Genomic DNA, 19,945 nt, shown 5'->3' with positions numbered 1-19,945 from the left:
ACATTTCAGTCAGAATGTCCTCCACCCCACACTGATGGGAAGTCGGGTGAAGTTTTGAAGTCCATAAAACATATCTTCACTGCAAAAAAGCGTAAAAGCATTCTCCTAAACATAATCCAGTTCAGCCAAACTGATTTGAAAATACTTTATTTAGACCTTTTTTCACCGTAATTAAATTTGAAGTGGGTGAACAGACTGGACAAATTGAGGGCATAAATAACTAATAAATAAGATTTTTTGGGGGGGGGATTCCTGACATTTGGATTACGCCAGATGAGCTCTAGGGAGTGATTTGATTTTAGCTTCAGCTAAAGGGAAAAGGAGAAATAGAAACTTATAAACTGAAGTGTGATGCAAAAAGGAATTCTCTACTTATGTCTGAATATATTTTATCCAAATCCCTTGCTTCTCATTCTTATGTTTCTTCTTATTTATAGGGCCAAAGTCTTAGATTTTACTTTTCTGTTATTTTCCTATTTTACTGTGGGTTTATTTTGGGTTTCTTCTTGTTTTAGACAGGAATCATCAATTGTTTTTCTAACCCACTTGAAACTGCACCCACTTCCATGTGGAAACAGCTCACCTGTTAGCCAACTCTTGTTTGATTGGTGGTCTGAAAAACAGTGGATTAATCAAATTCAAATCAAGTTTAGTTTATTATCACACACACACACACACACACACACACACACACACACACACACACACACACTCATTTTTAAGTAATCAAGCATCATTAGCAGTCCTATTCTTCTATAACAACACGTCTTATCAACCAGATATGGACACATTCTGCTCTGTTTCATCAGTGGATCAGTTTCAATTATTGCAGCAAAGAAATAGCCCTAGCAGAAATAGACAGAATGAGCTATCAGATGAAGAACTGCAGACAACAGACTCCATCTTCAGCATGCCATTAAGGTAATCTTTACCTCTCTGTGCAGTGGAAAAACACTCACACTGCGCCATAGAGCCTTGGCCGTTTAAGTCATAAATTGTTGAGCTACAGGGATTGTTCAAGTTTCAACTCGTCTATGAATTACCAGTCATTGAAAAGGGAGCAGTGGCTTGAACAAGAGAGCAGTGGCTTGTAGCAGGGTACACAGCACTTGTTATTGTTCACTAGTTCACATTAAAACACATTAAATAGATCATTTGTACATCAAGATAAACTTGGAAGCACAATCTTAAACTAACACCGGGTTCATAATTCATCATGCAAACCACAAACTGTTGCTTCGGTAAATGATCACTTAGTCTTTACAGGACAAGTGTTCACATGCTTTGGATATTGTGTGGCAAATATTTTTTTTTAAAAGGCAGACATTGCCATAGGTGAAGTTTCATGCAACCCTGTTTTTTCCCTGTGTAACGTTCATCATCTCTAATGCACCAGCAAAACAGGGAGCAGGTCATAAGCTTCATCAGACCATATCCAGAAGACTTGAAACTTAAGTTTTAACCTATAATATTCTGAATTAGACATGTTGATTTTTTGGAGCTAATAATGGAAGTTGCTAAGGAGTGAGACATCTGCAGGTAGCTGAGGAGATGTATCCTTAACTTCAGTCTCTCTTTCAAACTCAGCGCCAGCTGAACAATGTTCAAGCACTGTGTGACGCAGAAACAGGCCAACTGCTTTAACTTCCCCACGCGTCAGAGTAAGACGCCTGAAAATGAGAGTAAACTAAGGTGTTGACCCAGATGTTACATTTACAACACAGGCAAGTAAATGACAATTGTAAACATTCACACACATGAAAGACAATATTAGCAGGAGTTAGTATGTTTTGGCTGGTGTGAAATTATTCTTTTTGAAGGTGTACCTAGCAGTGACAGCCCCTAAATACACACACTCTCTCACAATCTTTGCAATGTTTTTGTGATGTAAGTTTTAGGTGTTGACTTCTGATTCCGTTTTAAAAAAATATTTTTCTACAATTGTGCAGTGTATTTTACTGTGACTCATATTCTTGAAAGCCCAAAGAAACCAAAAGACAACACCCACCCAGCCACAGTCTGTTCACCCTGTTGCCATCTGACAACAGGTAAAAGGCAGGGAAGGGGTGAGGCGGATCAATGGGAATAAGTAAATCTGAGATAAACAATAGGTTGACCTGGTAAGTAGATTTGAAAGGTTATAAGAGGTGTGGAATCAGGAGCGGAAGACTGCAGGGTGCAGTGGGCGTTACAAATATTTCATGTATAAATTGTGCCTAGAATATACTTAAACACTAATATCACTGGAAGTCCTTCAGAAAGAAATGCAGCAGCATAAAATGACTTTAACAATTCAGGAGGGAGTCTGCCATTTTTCATGCCATGTTACAATCCACTACCATATGGCCAGTAGTAGAAGGGTTATTAATCCGTGTAAATTGTTAAAAGTTGTTACATATAGCCCCTTTAATATTATCAATCAAAGATTATTTTTTTTCTCCAAGTTTATTTTTAAACTGACAAAGTTTATCTGGGACATGCATTCAATTCCCAGAAATAACACGGACACATTAGAACAACAGTGCTCTCAGTTGGACCTATGGTCCTGACTGCAACCTTCTAAAATAGCTATAATTTAGTGAATAGGTTAGTTTATAAATCCAAAGTAAGGCAACATTTCAAAAGCAGTGTGCACGGTAGTCAACATTTATTGCTTACAAAAGAAATCCTAAAACATTGTCTTGCTACAGACCTGTGCCTGCTTTGCTAGCAGCACCTCATTGACTCCACTTTGAAAGACACTACTTTGGAGTAACATTGTGGAAAAGCACATCTGTCAGTGCGAAGGCAGCCATCTTTGAAACATCTGTACCTGTTCAACTGACCAAAAGATCTGTATTTGTGTCCGTACCTGGAACGGATGGGACATATAATGGAACTGGGTACTTCTTAAACCCAAAGGTGGTGATTTAAGCCTGAAATGTAAATGGGTTAATCAAAAGTTGTTATATTTGTTATTCAATAGAAAAAGAGTATTCACTCAACCTTCTTTTATAGCCACACCTTATCTGTGACTGTAATATGTATTATACATTCATCATTCAATTACATGGCAAATGGACATCATATTCCTCCTCTAGCTCATCTCTATTCCATGCTCTAAATCCATGACAGGTCTGTTTTCCGGGGTAAAGTCCCTGTCGGTCCTCTCCACGTAACGCTGCAGGGTGCTGTAATACTGCTCGCTCCTGGAAAAGGTGTAGAGTGAAGAGATCTCCTCCCATGCCTTGTGGTTAGGGAAAGGAAATGGTTCAGGGTCCTTATTCTCAAAGAAGCTCTGCAGGTTTCTCTCAGCCAGCTTGGTAGCGTAGTCCACAGCGAAGACATCAAAGCGCTCCTTCTCTTTCTCAACGTAGCGTTTCCAGAATGTGAGCTGCAGGAAGCTGACTTTGGAACGACAGTTTGTGCAGCAGGTACCCAGGAGGCCCACAATGGAGGCGATAATGACAATACACCAGCCCAGGATCTGCAGACAAACAAGAATTGTATAAACTTAAACATACGGCACACTACGAAATCCCCCCTAGAGAATACCATCTGTATATAGCTAAATACATTCAGTTGATTAGTAGCTCCTGTTTCAACATCTGCTATACCGATAATGGTGCTGTGTATGCAAAGCCAGGGGATATCAACTGTACATCACCTTTAGACCTGTATTGCATAAAACAACATTTTATTGAAAATGTATTCACATATGAAATGGTTGTGACCAAACATCCATACAATGTCCACTCCATTAATTACTCAATGCCCATTTTATAAACATAAAAAGCTGTAACACAGTTTCAATCAGTCTCTGCCACTGTAGCATAGCCTTGTGTGACGGTCTGTCTGTCTGTCTTTGGACAGATTTCTGTCTGAACCTTTTTTTTCATTTTCTCTCTCTCTCTCTCTCTCTCTCTCTCTCTCTGTCTCTCTCTCTCTCTCTCGCTCTCTCAAAAAAAAACATTGCTTGACTCATCGCCACTTAAAGACCCTGACGTAGAATTCACTGCTGAGAAGTTATGGGTGGGAACATGGACATGTTGGCCTTCAATTCAATTCGTAAAACTTTATTTGTCCTTGGGGGCAGTTAAAGGCCTTGATTGGACTTCAATTATTCAATGTCTCAGTGTTTGCTGTGTGATAACTTTACTATAACAAACCTAATTTACATGCACACAACATTTAAATCAGGGATAAGCGGTTACGGATAATGACATAACATGACAACATTTAAATGATGAAGACCATGTTTTTTGGCTGTTAAAGAAAACTTAACATCTGCCAACCAACAGTGACATGTTTGAGACAGTTTGATGTGATGGTTTGTCCCAGAGCCTGTAAAAGCTTTGCTGTGGCTGTGAATGAGCTTTTTGAAGTCTGGGAAAGTAGCCCTGGTGACGTCATTGTGATGTCATCATTATCTGTAATCATTCATTTTGGAGCAGATAGTACAGAGTTTAGGAAATTAAGGGAAACCCTGTGTCTAGACTGATGTCAGCATGGCGCTACATGATGACTGAATTCATGATCACTGAAGTATCCGTCTTCAAGTGTCGAAGAGCCATTCTTTCTGTGCAGTTTCCTTTGGATATGTGTGACTAATCCTGATACATTTTCCATCACAACTGGGGAATATAACTGTGTTACAGTAGCATGGCTCAAGAAGCGTTTAAAGGAGAGAGAGTGGGTTGCTGGTTGCACTCAGGGTAGACAATGTAGGCAATCAGAGCAGATGAAAAAGGGCAGCAATGATGTTATATAGTAGCAATAAATGTATCTTTCAGGCTACAGTTCGCTCAGGAACTGTGACCTGAGTCTGTGGGATTACAAACATCTGCACACTCTGCTCTGCCCAGGTTGTAAACTGCAGATGCACATATTTATCCACAGCCGTTTTAATGGAACAACCTTTTGTTTACATACGTTTTGTCACAAAAAAAATTAACTTGAAGAGTCATGAAACGCTTGAAGTTGCAAATCAGGATTAACATCCTGTTAGGATGGAAAGTCTAGTCAAATGACTAGATGCACCAGGTAGAATAGAGAGAATATTATACTACTTTTACAGCCTAAATTGAACTCCCTATGAGAAATTTAATCCTCAGTTTTATTTGGACTGTAGCTGAATGCTCACACAGACACACATGTCTCTTACCTGTGACTGGGCCCTGAACATTAGCAGCAGCTCCATGCGCTCTTCACTGGACAGTTTGGACCGGTCACAGGGTACTCTGGCCAGCTCCTCCCGACACTTCATGGTCTTATTTTTACAGAACAGATCCACCACAAGGTTATCATCGAGACCGCTGACAGCACACTCATAAAAAGTCCCATTGAGCAGGGCGACAGACAGCCACATGATAGGAGCCACACAAGCCCCGGTGAAGATGTTCATGAGCACCCTGAGGCAGCCAAAGCAGTTCCCACGGGGACAAAGCTTCATGGGATTAAGGCAGCAGCCCGTATAGAGTCTCCACAATCTGGTGCTGAGGAACAGACCCATGACCAGCAAGACTGCAGCCGGGCCCAGCAGGAAAGTCAGTCCGTAGGCAAAGTTCTGGTCGTGATTGCATGGGCACTGAAAGGAGACCATGGAGAAGACTCGCTCCCCACCTATAGTCAGGAGAGCCATAAAACTGTAACCAATGGTGGCTTTCTGGTTCATGAAGAAACGAAGGACAGTCTGGAAGTTATCCATAGTTTCAGCAGGAAGGTTTGTATGCGATCCGAAAGAGATTAAACAAAGTAAAAGACAGCGAGTGAAAAAAGAAAAAGCTGATGTTGTTGAAAGTCGTCTTTGCAGCCGGCAGTTATTCCCTGGCCGCGGTTATCTCACAGCTGAAGACAAAACACATCTGCCAAGCCTGTCTGTGCCCCTCCCTTAGCTCTCTTCAGGCTCCTCCTTTTGTCAATCTGATGCTTCCTCCCACCAAACGTTACTCCTCATTCATTTCCTACTCCTCATCCAAAGGAAAGCCCCTGCAGCACTGTCAAAGCAAAGGTACAGCCCCAGCGGTGTGAAGTTACAACACTCCACTTCTCTTTCTGTTTACATGTACATCCCTTTATTAACAGATCTTTATATGCTTTGCCCTTCAGCTCTGTAGTGGGAAAGTCATTTGCAAAAATCCTGCTGGTCCAGTTTTCGTGATAACTAGTCTGTGTCATGTGACAGCAGTGTTTGGGAATGCAGCCTCAAGCTATTCATGCTGGCAAGAATGAAAAGGCAAACAACTGAAAAACTGTCTGACAGCCATATTTCTCGTCATGCACACACATTTGATGTCAACAAAGTCTCAGTTCTGCATGTCAGCGGTGACCATTCAACAGACATAAAATCTGCCATTATTATCTGGAATGACAAAAAGTGCCAAGAGGAGGAACATACATATGATTAATCATGCAGAATGAGAGCATTCAATTCATTCTACTGAAATGTTTCCATAGAGAACAAACCATTGTTTTAGAGACAGACACACAGTCAGCATCAGCTGCAGAGGCTGAGGAAGAATGAGGAAGTGATCCAATCCTCTTGGAGGTTTTTCTGTTTTTCATTAGTGCAGGAGTGACTGCTCATACTAATACACTCTGAGTGCGTTATACAGGAAGCTGTAAATTATCCTCTGCACAAATGAATCACATCATTTTCTGCTAGTTCCAACATCATCATTAATCATTTTTTACTTTAACAGGACGGTGTACAAAGTGTCATAAATTAACAATAAAGCCTCTAATTTTAGAACTGAAGCTCAAAAACAGGATGTGGGCATTTACTGCATATGCCATACATGTGAAGTGTACAGGAGGTGGTTGAGTGTAAAATATTACAAACTTCCTGTTTAAGTCCAGAAATGGTAAACCAGTCATTTGGTGCAAATGAGGCTCACATGAATAGCTTCTTGAATCACTAAATCAGAGTGTGTACAAGTTGTTAACCCACCTACATAGACACATCTTACAATCTGAATGATGCACCTTTAAAATAGCAGTAAAAAAATGCACATCTGACTATTTTTTCTTCCTCAAGGCAGCAGTCCACCATCGCTGTGCCTGACCATATGTTATTTTAAGGCCAACACACAAATGGTACCCAGATAGTAGTACAGGGCATAGGGGTGGAACGGTTCACAAAATCCACAGTTCGGTTCAAATCACGGTTTTGTGGTCACGGTTTTCGTTACGGATCGGCATACACTGATCGTTAGAAAAATCAATTATGTTTTGTATAGTCAGGTTAAAACTGAAAGAATGAGGCACTCTGACATCATTGTGACAGTCTAAAGTTAAAAGTAGGTAGATTCTGGCACTGCAAGAGACGTGATATTGCTAGTTATACTTTTCATTTATTTGGCAAAGAAAGTTATCTTTAATAAATGCTAAATACAAATAGTAATTCACTATCACTAATGTAATGTAATGGCCAGTCACAGTCAGGGAACTTTCAGTAGCCCTGGATTAGAGCTGGTAAATATGGTTCCTTTAAAGGATTCAAGTCATTATGAGTCACTCACTAAACTGAACCGGGTTGTGCGAGTCACTTGAGTCAGTATCGCTAATCACCATGGAAACTCAGTCCTAGCCCATTGTTTCTTAACTACTAATGTAGTAAAAAACACAATGCAATAAAACATTATTTACATGATTGGCAAAATAAAAGAGATACTAAAATAAAATAAAACAAAATAAAACAAATAAATGATAGAGTACTGAGGTAGGAATGGTGTAAATGTATAACGTTCCCAAATAGAGATAATAATGGCCTACTTACAATATACTACTTAATATTTATATGTAATATTCACATATAAATTATTTTATTGTGCAAAAATCCATCGACCTAATTTCATTTTATATATCTATACACCAAACCTACAGTAGCCTCTGGCCACCTGCAGAACATTCTGTAACATTATGTTATTTCAGAAGTGGAAGAATGGCTTCTCACTGACAGGTATGTGCTTTTCATGCCGGCTGGAGGAAGTCTAACCCAGAGACTTCACTCACTCGTCTGCTACTCATTCAGAACGTAGCCGGCTGTTTGCGCTCTCCTGCTCTGACTTGCGAGCTAGTACTATGACGAGTCGGCTGTGTTTTCCGGCTCGAAAGCTGGCCCGCGAGCAGCAATGCCGGAAACACAGCCGACTTGTAGCTCTTCCTCTTGTTTGTGTACACACGCGCCCCGAACCGTGATAAGCGTACCGAACGGGACGGATTTTTTATTTTTTTTGATGAACTGTTCCACCCCTAATAGGGCAGTATCTGTGAAAATTACAAGTGTCGTGTTTTATCACTAACGGACTGTGACTGTGTTTTATTGGACACGAAGCAAGTTCAGCCAAGCTATCTAGCAGGAATGACGCAGTCATTGTCGAGAGGATACCTGCGCTGACGGGAGGAGCTTTGCCAGGTCGCCATGGAGAGTGTCGCCGACGGACGGCTCTTCGCTGCCGCAGAGGGACACGGAGGTTAATCGCTGCGAGCATTTTGTTTTCACAGACTAACCTCACATCACAACAAGGCCGTGACCTCCTATTAGCTTAGAGCTATGTCTGCAAGTCAAGATTTACATGATGCTGATAATGACGCCATTGTGTGTAAGCAGCTGTTACTGTTTTCTCCCTCGTTTAATTTTACTGTGACTTAGGTTTCTTTATTCATACCACTCTCTTTTAATTGTTTTCTAGCTGTATGGAAGACATTACGCAGGACAATAAACAACCAGATCTTGCATCGCAGGAGGAAGCTGTCAGGAGTTCAGCCCAGAGTCAACGAGAACAAAGAGGGTAAGACTTATTAGATTAGATCCGTTTTTTGACAATGTGACTATTATCCGGGCGCATATATATATACATATATATATATATATATATATATATATATATATATATATATATATATATATATATATATATTTTACATTTATAATGACCCAGGATGACCAATCACGAGTGAGTTTGCTTGTTTATAAGCAGTGGTTTCATCCAATACTGAGTAAGGATTTTCAAGCCAGCCCACACATTCTCTGGCAAGGTGTGGTTTTGCTGCTATTCATATGCAAATTAGAGGCGTTCGCACCGCCGGGAGCTCCATATACGTCATTTTTTGTTTCCCTCAGTATGTGGCACAGACAAACGCAACGTTTGCAGGCTGTAAATTGTCATTAACTGCCGAAAATTAGGGAGATTTTCAGGTGTTTAGGGGGACAAAAATCCCACTTTTCATGCAGTGTGACCTGACCCCCTTTTTGACTTGGTACCAGCAAGATCAGCCACCAACTGATGCAAGGGCTTGGCCAGCTTGGCAAAACCATCAACAAAGTGCCGATAGCAGCTAGCAAAACCCAAAAAGGAGCGCAGCTCTGAGATGTGACGGGGGGCACTGCCAATTAGCTACAGTCTCAACTTTCTTGGGATCTGTAGAAACTCCCTGGCTCGAAATGATGTGTCCCAAGTACAACACCTGCTGCTGGAAAAAGGCACACTTCTCCGCTTTGGTTTTGAGGCCTTCTCTCTGAAGCCGACCAAGCACCATCTTCAGCCACTGTAGATGTTGCTCAACCGAGGATAAAAAAGATGATGATGTCATCGAGGTAAAGCAGCGGGGACTGACCCTGCTGATTGGCGAACATCCGCTGCATCAGCCGCTGGAAGGTGCTTGGGGTGTTGGAGAGGCTAAAGGGCATCCGGTTGAATTCAAAAAGACTAAAAAGGGGTGCAAAGGCGGTCTTGGGACGGTCCTGCTCAGCCACTGACACCTGATTGTATGAGCCAGGTCGATGGTAGAAAACCAGCGGGCCCCTGAGAGGGCATCCAAGCTTACCTCTGTGTGAGGCAGTGGAAAAGCATCCTTTCTGGTCTTGCTGTTGAGGAGCTGATAGTCCACCCACAGCCGCAAGCCACTGTTCTTCTTCCTCACCAAAACAGTGGGGGACGCATAAGGACTACTGTTCTCACGGATGACCTGTGACTCAAGAAGCTGGTTAATTTGTGTCTTCACTACATCGTTCTCTGAGGGAGGGATGCAGCAATACTTCTGCCGTACAGGAATGTCACCAAGCAGAGGTATATCGTGTGAAATGAGATTGGTGCACCCCAAATCCCCATCGTTAACCACCAAGACTTGAGCCATACCTGTCTAGCAAAGACCTTGCACTGGCTTGTTCCCTGCTCAGTTAGGGCAGTTGAATATAATGACCCTATTCTATCAAGGACTGAGGGGGTGGCTACCTAGGAGGACACCGTGGCCATGGTTGACCCCATCTCAGTCACCCCTGCAGGCAAGCTAACAACCTGAGCAGCATTGAAGACACCAAAACTAGTCCAGGGGTAAAGGAGGACCTCCGCTTCTCCATCGTTGATGACTGGAGCACACACTTTACCATGAACAACCTTCAACAGGCACGTGGAAGCCAACAACCCAGCTAGCAACCCTGACTCACGAGGCTCGAATAAAACACTCTGACTAGCAAACTGTTCTGAACAGGTACCAGTGACCAGCTTCATGGTGCCACTGGGTATCCGCACCACCCGCTTGCCTTGGACCCTCACGGCACCAGTGAGATGACCTGGGCTGATGACTGATCGCACTTCTGGAGGGCATCCACAACTGGACCAGGCACCCCTGACACAAAGGGTGACTAAAACAGGGAAGAACCAAGCACAACAAAGAGCTCTTGATAACATCTGCAGATCACGTTCATCCCCAAGATTCCAGGAACAAAAGTTGAAGCACCAGGGGGGTCTTTCATGACAAGGTTCCCACAGCAGGGCACCACTTTGCCACACAGTTCCACATACAGCTCCCAATATCCAACGTACGGGATGGCTAAGCCAGTAACCGCACGCAGTTGTAGCCACTGACAAGAACGAAGGGGGCATGACCAGCCAGACCTGAAGTGGCTGAAGCAGCCCCAGCAGGGCCCCCTGGGGAAGCAGCACGCTCCTGGGACTGTCACCAGTTAAAATGAACACCAGTTAAACTGTCACACCAGCTACATCAGCAAACACAGGTGAATTACTTCTGGGTCACATCCATCACCAGGATTGAATCTGTGCTGCTGCTGTAATGCTCAGTGGCTCAGTGAGACACCTCGTACATAAATAATTTCAGTTATGCATTAAATGTAACTTTTTTAAGTACAGTGAAATATAATAAAAGTCTAATTCCATGTCCAAAATATTTCACTGCTGCAGTAGTGCTTGATATGTAGTGAAATATACCTTTTAATATCCAAAATATTGCATTTCCTGTGCATGAACTATAAACAGTTCCTATAAAGTTGCCGTTTGGATACTCAGAAATATAGGATTGATGCTTGAAGTAATGCTAATTATTTTCTAGGAAATATAACATTGGTCATTTTATTGTTAACAGATACTGTCTCATTACTTTTCATTGTATGTAACTCCACAGGTCAGTGGGGATTCCAGTATCTCAATGATGATACAAATCATCTGGTAATTTTCCCAGAAGGCACTGGGCATTTCCTTCCAGCAAATCTTGTGAGCCATGCATACTATGAGGTGCACAAACCTCTGTCGCTGTACCTTTCAGTTTAAGGCAGCTATCCTCCTCCTCCTCTCCATCACCCAGTCCGTCCTATATACCTCCACGACCATGATTGTATGAGCGAATCTTACAAAGGTTAGACTATTTGTGAAACACAATTGATGTCTGTTATTGAAATATTATCCAATAATGTAATACAACAATAAAACTTTTCAAATGCAGCTGACCTCCACAGCTGAAATGTCATGCAGTGATATAAAAGAAGAATGTATGTCTGACATAACCAATCTGTTTAATCCTCAGGTCAGTATACTTTGCTGAAGTTGTCACCAACCGGCTGACAACCTCTCGCACAAAAGTGATTGGATTCACAGAGGCCGAGGGCACAGTCGAAGGCATCTCAACCAAAGTGAAAGATGGCCTTGGCACTGACAATCTACTCACCCTTACTGACTCTCAGGGGAATGAGATTTTAGATTCAGAAGGCACAAGATGTCAGTAATGTCACTAACACCTGTTTGCAGTTTATGATTCTGAATTAAGATTAATGCTAATTTTGAAATACTGAAGTAAACTAAATGTTTTCTGACTTGATGGGCGAGGACTTCCAGGCGTTCAGGTCAGGGAGATGATCAAGAGCTCGTTCATGAGCACAGCACCCACAATCAGTTAATGAGTCATTTCCCTTTTTTGTTTTCCAATTTTAAAACAAATAACGGGATACGGGAAGTCCTTTCCCATTTTTTTTTTACTTCAAAACAGAAATTGTATGGCTGCAGAGTACACAGACAGCACCTGCCTTGTATCTCATGAGTATCGCATACCTACAAGTAGGGACATCAGGAGTGATCTCTTCAAGGTTTAATGGAAATAGGAAGTTCCATTCATTGAACAACCCAAAAGTGCAAGACAAAATTCACTTTTCTTTCTGTGCTAACGCTAATTACAGGCTGGACACACTGGATACTTGTGTGCTGCATGGCAGCTGCAATGCTGTGCTGCTGCGCCTCACTTACATGTTTTTGTTCACATAGGTTGCTGAACAATGTTTATTTCCTTTAACAGTTTAGTGTCATCCATGACACAGCCTGCAGCATTTACTCCACATTAGCATCACGTATGAGCTGAGTGCAGAAAAAAGATGAGCAGCTTTTCTGAGGCTGCTGGAAAGCACTCGGGGATATCCATCCATAATGAATGGAGTGGAAGCACAGTCACTCAACCACCATCCTCATCTCTCAGGAGACGCTGACTGTCTCATAACAGGGGAGCAGGGATGATGTGCGTTCTCAGATTATCATATTTCTTTCCTTGTCCTCTCTGCACTGCTTTTCATCGTCATCTTAGGACCCCCTAATGACCTCTGGAAAGGTCTGTATTCCCTGTGTGTGGGAGTGAGTGGGGGGATCAGTTTGTTTGTATCTGCATAATTCTGATGGATAATCAGTTGTCTTTCCTCACTTAGGCCCTGATATAACACGTGTGAGCATTTCACCAAGTGAATACTGTTATATTTAATACTGCTGTATTGAATACTTTTTAATCAGTACAGAGAAGAACATGAAATAAGCTTGGTATCAGAAGGGAAATTTGCTTATTTTATCTTAGTGTGTCACAACAAGAGGCAACCAGTGCAACATCTGGAGCTTCTTTTTAACTCCTGCATACTCACAGACAGTGTTGGGGAGAATTTAACTACATGTAGTTAACTACATAGCTTAACTACAATTTGCTGTAATTTGCTGGTAGTTAAACTACATTCATATTTTGTGCTGCATCAAGTAATTCATAGTGATGTTACCTGTGACACCTCTGCTTCGGAGCTTGTATTGAAAAAATGAACCGGTCTAAAGCAAAACTTGTATCGTAGCTTCATTCATTCTGTGACGATCACATGATCAATCACGCACACCAACGTGACCGCTTCGAAAAACGATTCAAAGCCGCATGAAATCGTAGCTTCATTCATTCTGTGACGATCACGTGATCAATCACGCACACCAACGTGACCGCTTCGAAAAATGATTCAAAGCCGCATGAAACGGTTTGCACACTTGTGGGTTGTCAAGTTGGAGTCGAGACAAGTTTAGAGAGAAAGTTCAGTTCATTGAGAAAGCTGAATGAGTAAAGCCAGTGAATCATTGTTGTTTGTGGTTGATACAATGCAGCCTGTTGCCAAGTATCAACCACAAACAACAACAGGGCGGTCCGAGATGTGGGAACATTTCAATCTGGTTACTCCGAACAAAGTTATTTGATTTCACTATAATAATTTGTTAGTTGTAAAGTAATGTAAATAGCCAAACACAGTCACCAACCACAATAATGCCCCCTTTCTGACCTGTCCACAAGCACCACCCCTCCCTCTTAACACTGCAAAGTACCTGTCCACCTGTCTCCCAGATCAGGCTTTGTTCTATTTGCACTGTCAAAGCTCTTCCCACTACATTTAAGTCACTATCATTTCTATAATTTCTGCACTGGCAGTGGCAGATTGTTGAAATGTACGGCGCTGCCTATCTCACATATTTTGTGAGAATTATCATAGAAATGTGTGCAAATGTTCATACCCACCCTTCACTGATCTCAGATTCATCTACCTCCCCAATGAACAAACACAAGAAATGTTCACATGCAGAATACCAACTTTATTATTTTTAATAAGATTTTGTGAAGAAGGCAATGATTTTCTTGTTTCAATTAACGCACTGCCCAGTGTACGCTTATTTATTTAGTAATTGATTTAATTCATACCGAACACCCAAAGAAAGAATACGGTAGTTAATCAGTGTGGATGTGAATTCATAGCATAGTGCCTTCTTTAACTTTCACCAGCAGATGTCGCCGTAGAGTCTGAAGCTTCAAGCATTGAATCATTTTTCAATACAATTGGATTGAAGGTTTCCTTGGTTCATGAGGCTTCATTTTGCCATCACTAGTAATTCAACTACTGTTTGGGTCATTTTTGTAGTTTAACTACTCTATTTACAAACTACAATTTTGGCAAATAACATGACATTTTTTTTTTATAAAAAATGATCTATATAATATACATTTTTAAACTGCCACTGGTTGGCTTGCCCTGGCAGCACTCAATAGCTTCCCAGAGGGTGGGTCTTTGTGCCAAGGAAGGCAGTGCTCATAAGGACAACCCTCCTGCTACCCCTGATGTGCCCTTGAACGTGCCAGCCCAACCACGGCCATATTTGAGCATGCACATGTTGGATATAGATGCATCTACAGACACGACCTACGTGTTCACATGTGAGCCCTGCAACAATAATTTTGTTTTTTTTTCTACTTTTTCTTCTTGAGTTGAGAGGCATTTTTCTGCTGGCGTGTACATTTTTTGTAGGCTATTATATTTTGTTTCATATACACCATATATTGATTTATTTAATGATGAGTTAAATGAGTATAATGAGTATAAGTAGTTGCTAAAGCTTTACAAACTACATTTCTCCAGGGGTAGAAATGTAGTTTCTTCAAACTATTGCCAGGCTGAACTACATGTAGTGTCCCCAACACTGCTCACAGAAAGGGTTTAAAATGTGCGTACGCCACATTCTATGCATGAATTGAGATTTATGATTTAAAAACAGAGGTTTTTTAGGAAGCTAGCTAGGCAAGCTGACAGGCTAACTTTGACTAACTTGATTGTCTGAATTATCAAAAATGGTATGGCACACTACTGACAAAGTGAACTGTGATAAATACAAATCCAAGTTGTGTCAGTTTGTCACGTGTAATGAAGGTGCTGACTACAAACTACCCTCTCACTGAAGTTATAGATCAGAAACAAGATACCATTCACAATGATACAACACACTGTGTTATCAACATGATTTGGAAGATGTTATTATAAAGTAAAAATATTTCATCTGCTCTGTCTCACCATCCCATTCCGAACCCCAGATTGCAGAGTGGGCCAGACTGTGTGGTGACTGATGAAAATGTCACAATACACCATCAGCTGTAGAAATCCACAATTCAAATAGCATTAAGGAATTGACAGTGTCATTTGTTTTAAAAAAAATAGAGTTTATAAGTATGTAAATTAAGTAAGTACATTGTTTTAGTTTCTTAAATTATATTTTTTTTATTTATAAATTATTTTTTCTTATATATAGTCAGTCCAACTGCCGTCATTACTGGGCATCCAGTCGACACTGTCTGCTTAATCAATAAGTCATCAACTACAAATAGAAAATTAATTATATCAGCAGGGATCGATACTGACCTTTGAGTTACTGAGGGGTCAACACATAACTGATCAATGGTCATTTACAAGATTGCTATGACGGACACATGCACACCAAGTTTCTATGTGTGCATTTTCTTCACACAAAACTGTATTTTATGTAACTATAGAGACTCTTGTCATTTTCATGTTATTTCTTTTTCATTGATAAAAAGTCAAACTGACATTTGAATTTTCAGAACATGGACTGTCTGTGAGCCACTGACTGGAGCACATTATACTTTATAGATTTTGAATCGATAAAAGGCATTTTGCAAGATGTTAGTTCCTCTATTTTCATGTAGACGACCTAGCATTGTATATCAACATGTCTGTCCCTTGGCAACATTTAATATTTGGATGATCAAGAGCTAGTCTCAAATATGTAATCTCTAAAACTGACACAGCTGTGGACTTTTAATCATGTCATGCAGCGCAAGCTCTCCATTACCTTCCATAGATGCTATGATCTGTCTGTACTGTCTCTATCTATCAGGCTTCTGATGATGCACAAGGATTTCTTGGATTTCAGAAACAATTTAAAACAGTGTGGACATATAGTGACCTCTAGTGTTTGATTCATACTGTAACACAGTGGTTCCCAGCCAGGGGTAGGCGTACCCCTAGTGGTATGTGAACACATTACAGGGGGTACGTGGAAATATTTATTAATTTATTTTCAAGATGACAAGTAAATATTCTCAGTCATTAGCCCATAATGAAACGGTACGTGCGTGCCACAATTAGTTCATTTCACATATTCACATTATTTATTTTTATGTTTAATTTGAGTTAAAAAAAAAAAAAAAAGAAAGAAAGAAAAAGAAAAGAAAATGCAGGATAATTAAATGTTCAAATTAAGGAGATTAAATAAAATGATTCTCATTTAATAATCAGTTGTGTAACATCTCATATGACAACTTTTGGAGAATCATCAACACTCATGAGTGAGGGGGTACTCATGGTAGGACAAAAAGGCTCAGGGGGTACACAAGACAAAAAAATTTCCACATCTACTCTTCATAAATGTGTGTCAGTAGTGGACAAATAAAACAGAGTCCATGTCAACATTTACATGAATAGATTGAACTTGTAGGTTAGTAAGAGTAACGAAAGAAGAAATATTATATAATACCGCACATTTTACAGTAGTTTGCTTTTCCTCAAAGACGTCAATATATACATTACTATGTTGTATTATACTGTGTCTAACAAGAACAGTACATTACTACAACAATAATCAGTTTTTACATTTTTTCCTACATTAGCTAATACATTTCCATTGCCGGTGTGTCACTAGAGACAGCAGCACAATCAAAATCTGTCTAATCAGCTTAATATTGTCACAGTTTTATAATTAAAGTTATCACACATATAACAAGAGTTAACATTTGTATTCTCACACAGAAACGAAATGGTTGACAAAGGCTTACCTAAGCTGTTAAACCAAACCTTTGAGTCAGCTACAGTTGTCAACTTTCAGAACCTATCCTCTCTTCTCACTGCCATTGCTGGGCAGATGGATGAGATGAAGACTGAGCAGGTATCCAACCAACCTGTAAACACTGTGGAAAGAAGGTTTAATCAGATCTCTGCAACACGTGGACGTAGTGATGAAAATGCAATTTGGATGATTTATTACTCAATTTATTTATGAGTCAAATAAGGCAGCGATGATCTTGAAATGAAAAAGCCTTTCTACTAATGCATTTTAATTTTCAAATTTGACATTTCAAATTGAATTTTGGTAACTACTGGCTGGGGCATCTTTTGAAAATTAAATCTTAAACATCCTTTTCTTTTTCATTTTAATTAAGTTACAAAATGAGCAGTCTTGAGGAAGAAAATGAAAATGCAATTTGGATGATTTATTATTCGTTTTATTTATGAGTCAAAAATGCAGGTATATTCTGAAAATGAAAAAGCATCTCTGTTAATCCATTTAACTTCGAATTATGGTACATATTTGCTTCCACACAACTCAGCATCAAAGACAAAGGTTTAAGGAGCTGTGGATTGAGGACTGAGGAACTCTTAGGACACTATGGGGCCACTAAAAGTGCCTCACAGTCAATTTCTGGTTCAGACAGGTCTGTGTGCTCATCCCCATGTGTGGTCAGGTGCTCCAGTTTCTCCCACTTGTTAGGTGTAACCTCAAAACATTAAAAGATTTCCCCATATAATAATGATATGCTAAGTTCCTCCACATATTCTTTGAACTGCTGCCATCAGGAAAACAGTTACGGAGTCATAAAGGTCAATCACACAGATTTATCAACAGCCTACTTCCGCAAGCTGTTAGATTGGTGAACTGCTGATCTAGCGCATGTTCACTACTGCACTTCACAAGCCCTTATTCATAGTTTTAGTTTTAAATTAAAATTGTGTCATCTGTTAATGATCCTGGAGAAACGTAATCTCATTTTTGTTGTATTTGATTGTATTTGTATTTGATTGATTGATTGATTGATAAGTTAATAGGCAATAGTTAAAATGTATATATATATATATATATATATATATATATAGGTTGAAGGTTGAGTGTGTGTGTGTGTGTGTGTGTGTGTATATATATGTATATACACACACACACACACGCAATATTAATGAATAAATAAATATCTCATTTGGTCTTCTCTACTTTTTCATTGAAAACAAACTTTCTGCTGTTTACAACAGGTTGGGCATGTCAATCTGCTGCCATGCCTGAAATTGGTCACAATGATTCTGACAGAATCCCTTCTAAAGTCAGGGGCTATTTGAGTGGAGAACATTCTCAAGTAGACCTGCAGGAACAGTGCATTCATATATAGTTTTCAAAAGCAGAAAATCTACATTTACCTGAAATGTAGAGCTTTTCTCCTTTTTTTTCTGCCTCCATGGTTAACATATATGACTATATATTGTACTCAAGAATTGTATCAAAATTTATTTGGAAAACTAAATCAAAGATTCCTAAAATATCTATCCCTGTCAAGATGGTGTTATTTTTTCTTTTTAAAAAAGAAATCAAATGTTTTTTTTACATTTCAAAAATTTAAATTTGACATTTACAACCTGCATCTTGTTAACAAAGGCCTTGAACTGATATATTTGTATTTGAATAAATATAGCTGTCTGAACTGCCTGCATTACTGCTTACCTTTAGCTTGCGCTATGTGCAGGTGAACATGACCCAGAGCAAATTTTTACACTTTTTATTCTGAAAGTGATACCAACTCTGTCTCCTTTTTGAATTGCATTGTAAGAAAAAAAAACGGTCTGAACATTACCCTCAGAAATCACTGCAATTTTACACTGCATGCTGAGTGTTTTGAATCTCAGTATTGTCTCTTTTCCACCATGACATAGGACTCCATTAACTGTTGGTGTGGATCCAGATAAAGGGACAGATCCAGGAATCATTTTCTCCATTTCTTTGTAATATTGGGAGTTTTTCAACATTTTCATTAGTTTCTCAGGTGATAATGCATGGATCTTGGTGGAGTTAGGTGGCTGGTATCTATGAGAGAGTACAATTTAATGCAGTTTGTGGATCTGGTGAGCTTCAATCATTTTTAAGCAGTTTCAGGATGATCTAAGTTTTAGAGTGATACAGGGCCATGTAGTGTGCTTTTGGATTAGTCTTGTTTAAATTAAAGTGGAGTATCAGGCATTGGTGGAGTTATGCAGTTTAATGATTGCCATTGTAGTAATGATTGCAATATAAAGGTACAAGATAGATTTATTGTTAATCTTTAGACAGAGGATTAATACAAACTAAAAAATGGTTGAGAAAATGAAGTGTTGATGATGAGCTCAGGAGTCTCCCAGCCTGGGGACAGAAGCTGCTCTGTAGTCTAGTGGTGCAACAGCAGATACTTCTGTATCTGTTGTCAGGTGGCAGCAGGGTGAACAGACTGTGTCTGGGTGGATGTTGCCTTTCAGTATCTTGGGCTCTGTGCAGACATCTCACTTAACTGATGTACCTGATGATCTGTAGATGGTACCAATAATCTTCTGCACTGTAAAAAAAATAAATAAATCAAGGAACCTGTTATCACCACTTAATAAATGCATGGTTGCAAGATATACATTTGAATCAATTGATGTAGATAAACATTTTATGTGCAGACGTTATTATGATGAGTTCTTTTGACACAATAATGTTTGTGACTACAACAACTTAGGCAAAAAGTCAATAAATAGAATAATACGTGTACAAAATAC

At 39.9% G+C, this 19,945-nt stretch overlaps 1 protein-coding gene and 1 long non-coding RNA gene across 6 annotated transcripts; one reads left to right on the top strand and one right to left on the bottom strand.

Moving 5' to 3' along the window:
- Positions 1–681: 681 nt before the first annotated feature.
- On the bottom strand, positions 682–13,345 carry LOC119014824 (calcium homeostasis modulator protein 5-like). Of its 3 annotated transcripts, none has more exons than XM_037090324.1 (3): positions 13,298–13,345; positions 5,144–5,601; positions 682–3,466 (listed from the first exon to the last, which is right to left on the bottom strand). In XM_037090324.1, exons 2-3 carry the CDS (start codon positions 5,579–5,581, stop codon positions 3,077–3,079), a joined length of 828 nt encoding a protein of 275 aa, XP_036946219.1. In that variant the 5' UTR covers positions 5,582–5,601; positions 13,298–13,345; the 3' UTR covers positions 682–3,076. The 3 variants fall into 3 exon arrangements, with proteins under 3 accessions (XP_036946219.1, XP_036946217.1, XP_036946218.1); XM_037090322.1 differs by lacking the exon at positions 13,298–13,345 and adding an exon at positions 8,369–8,471; XM_037090323.1 differs by lacking the exon at positions 13,298–13,345 and adding an exon at positions 8,369–8,482 and having other exon boundaries at positions 683–3,466; positions 5,144–5,975.
- Positions 8,447–14,816, top strand: LOC119014825. Of its 3 annotated transcripts, XR_005073075.1 has the most exons (5): positions 8,447–8,582; positions 8,673–8,771; positions 11,401–11,631; positions 11,800–11,990; positions 12,562–14,816. It is a non-coding gene; the product is annotated as an uncharacterized LOC119014825 (long non-coding RNA). The 3 variants fall into 3 exon arrangements; XR_005073076.1 differs by lacking the exon at positions 11,800–11,990; XR_005073074.1 differs by having other exon boundaries at positions 11,800–14,816.
- Positions 14,817–19,945: the final 5,129 nt, after the last annotated feature.

Source organism: Acanthopagrus latus, chromosome 23 (genome assembly GCF_904848185.1).
Source record: "Acanthopagrus latus isolate v.2019 chromosome 23, fAcaLat1.1, whole genome shotgun sequence".
Lineage (NCBI taxonomy): Eukaryota > Metazoa > Chordata > Actinopteri > Spariformes > Sparidae > Acanthopagrus > Acanthopagrus latus.
The sequence above is the reverse complement of the archived record's forward strand: the minus strand, read 5'-3'. Positions and strand labels throughout refer to the sequence as shown.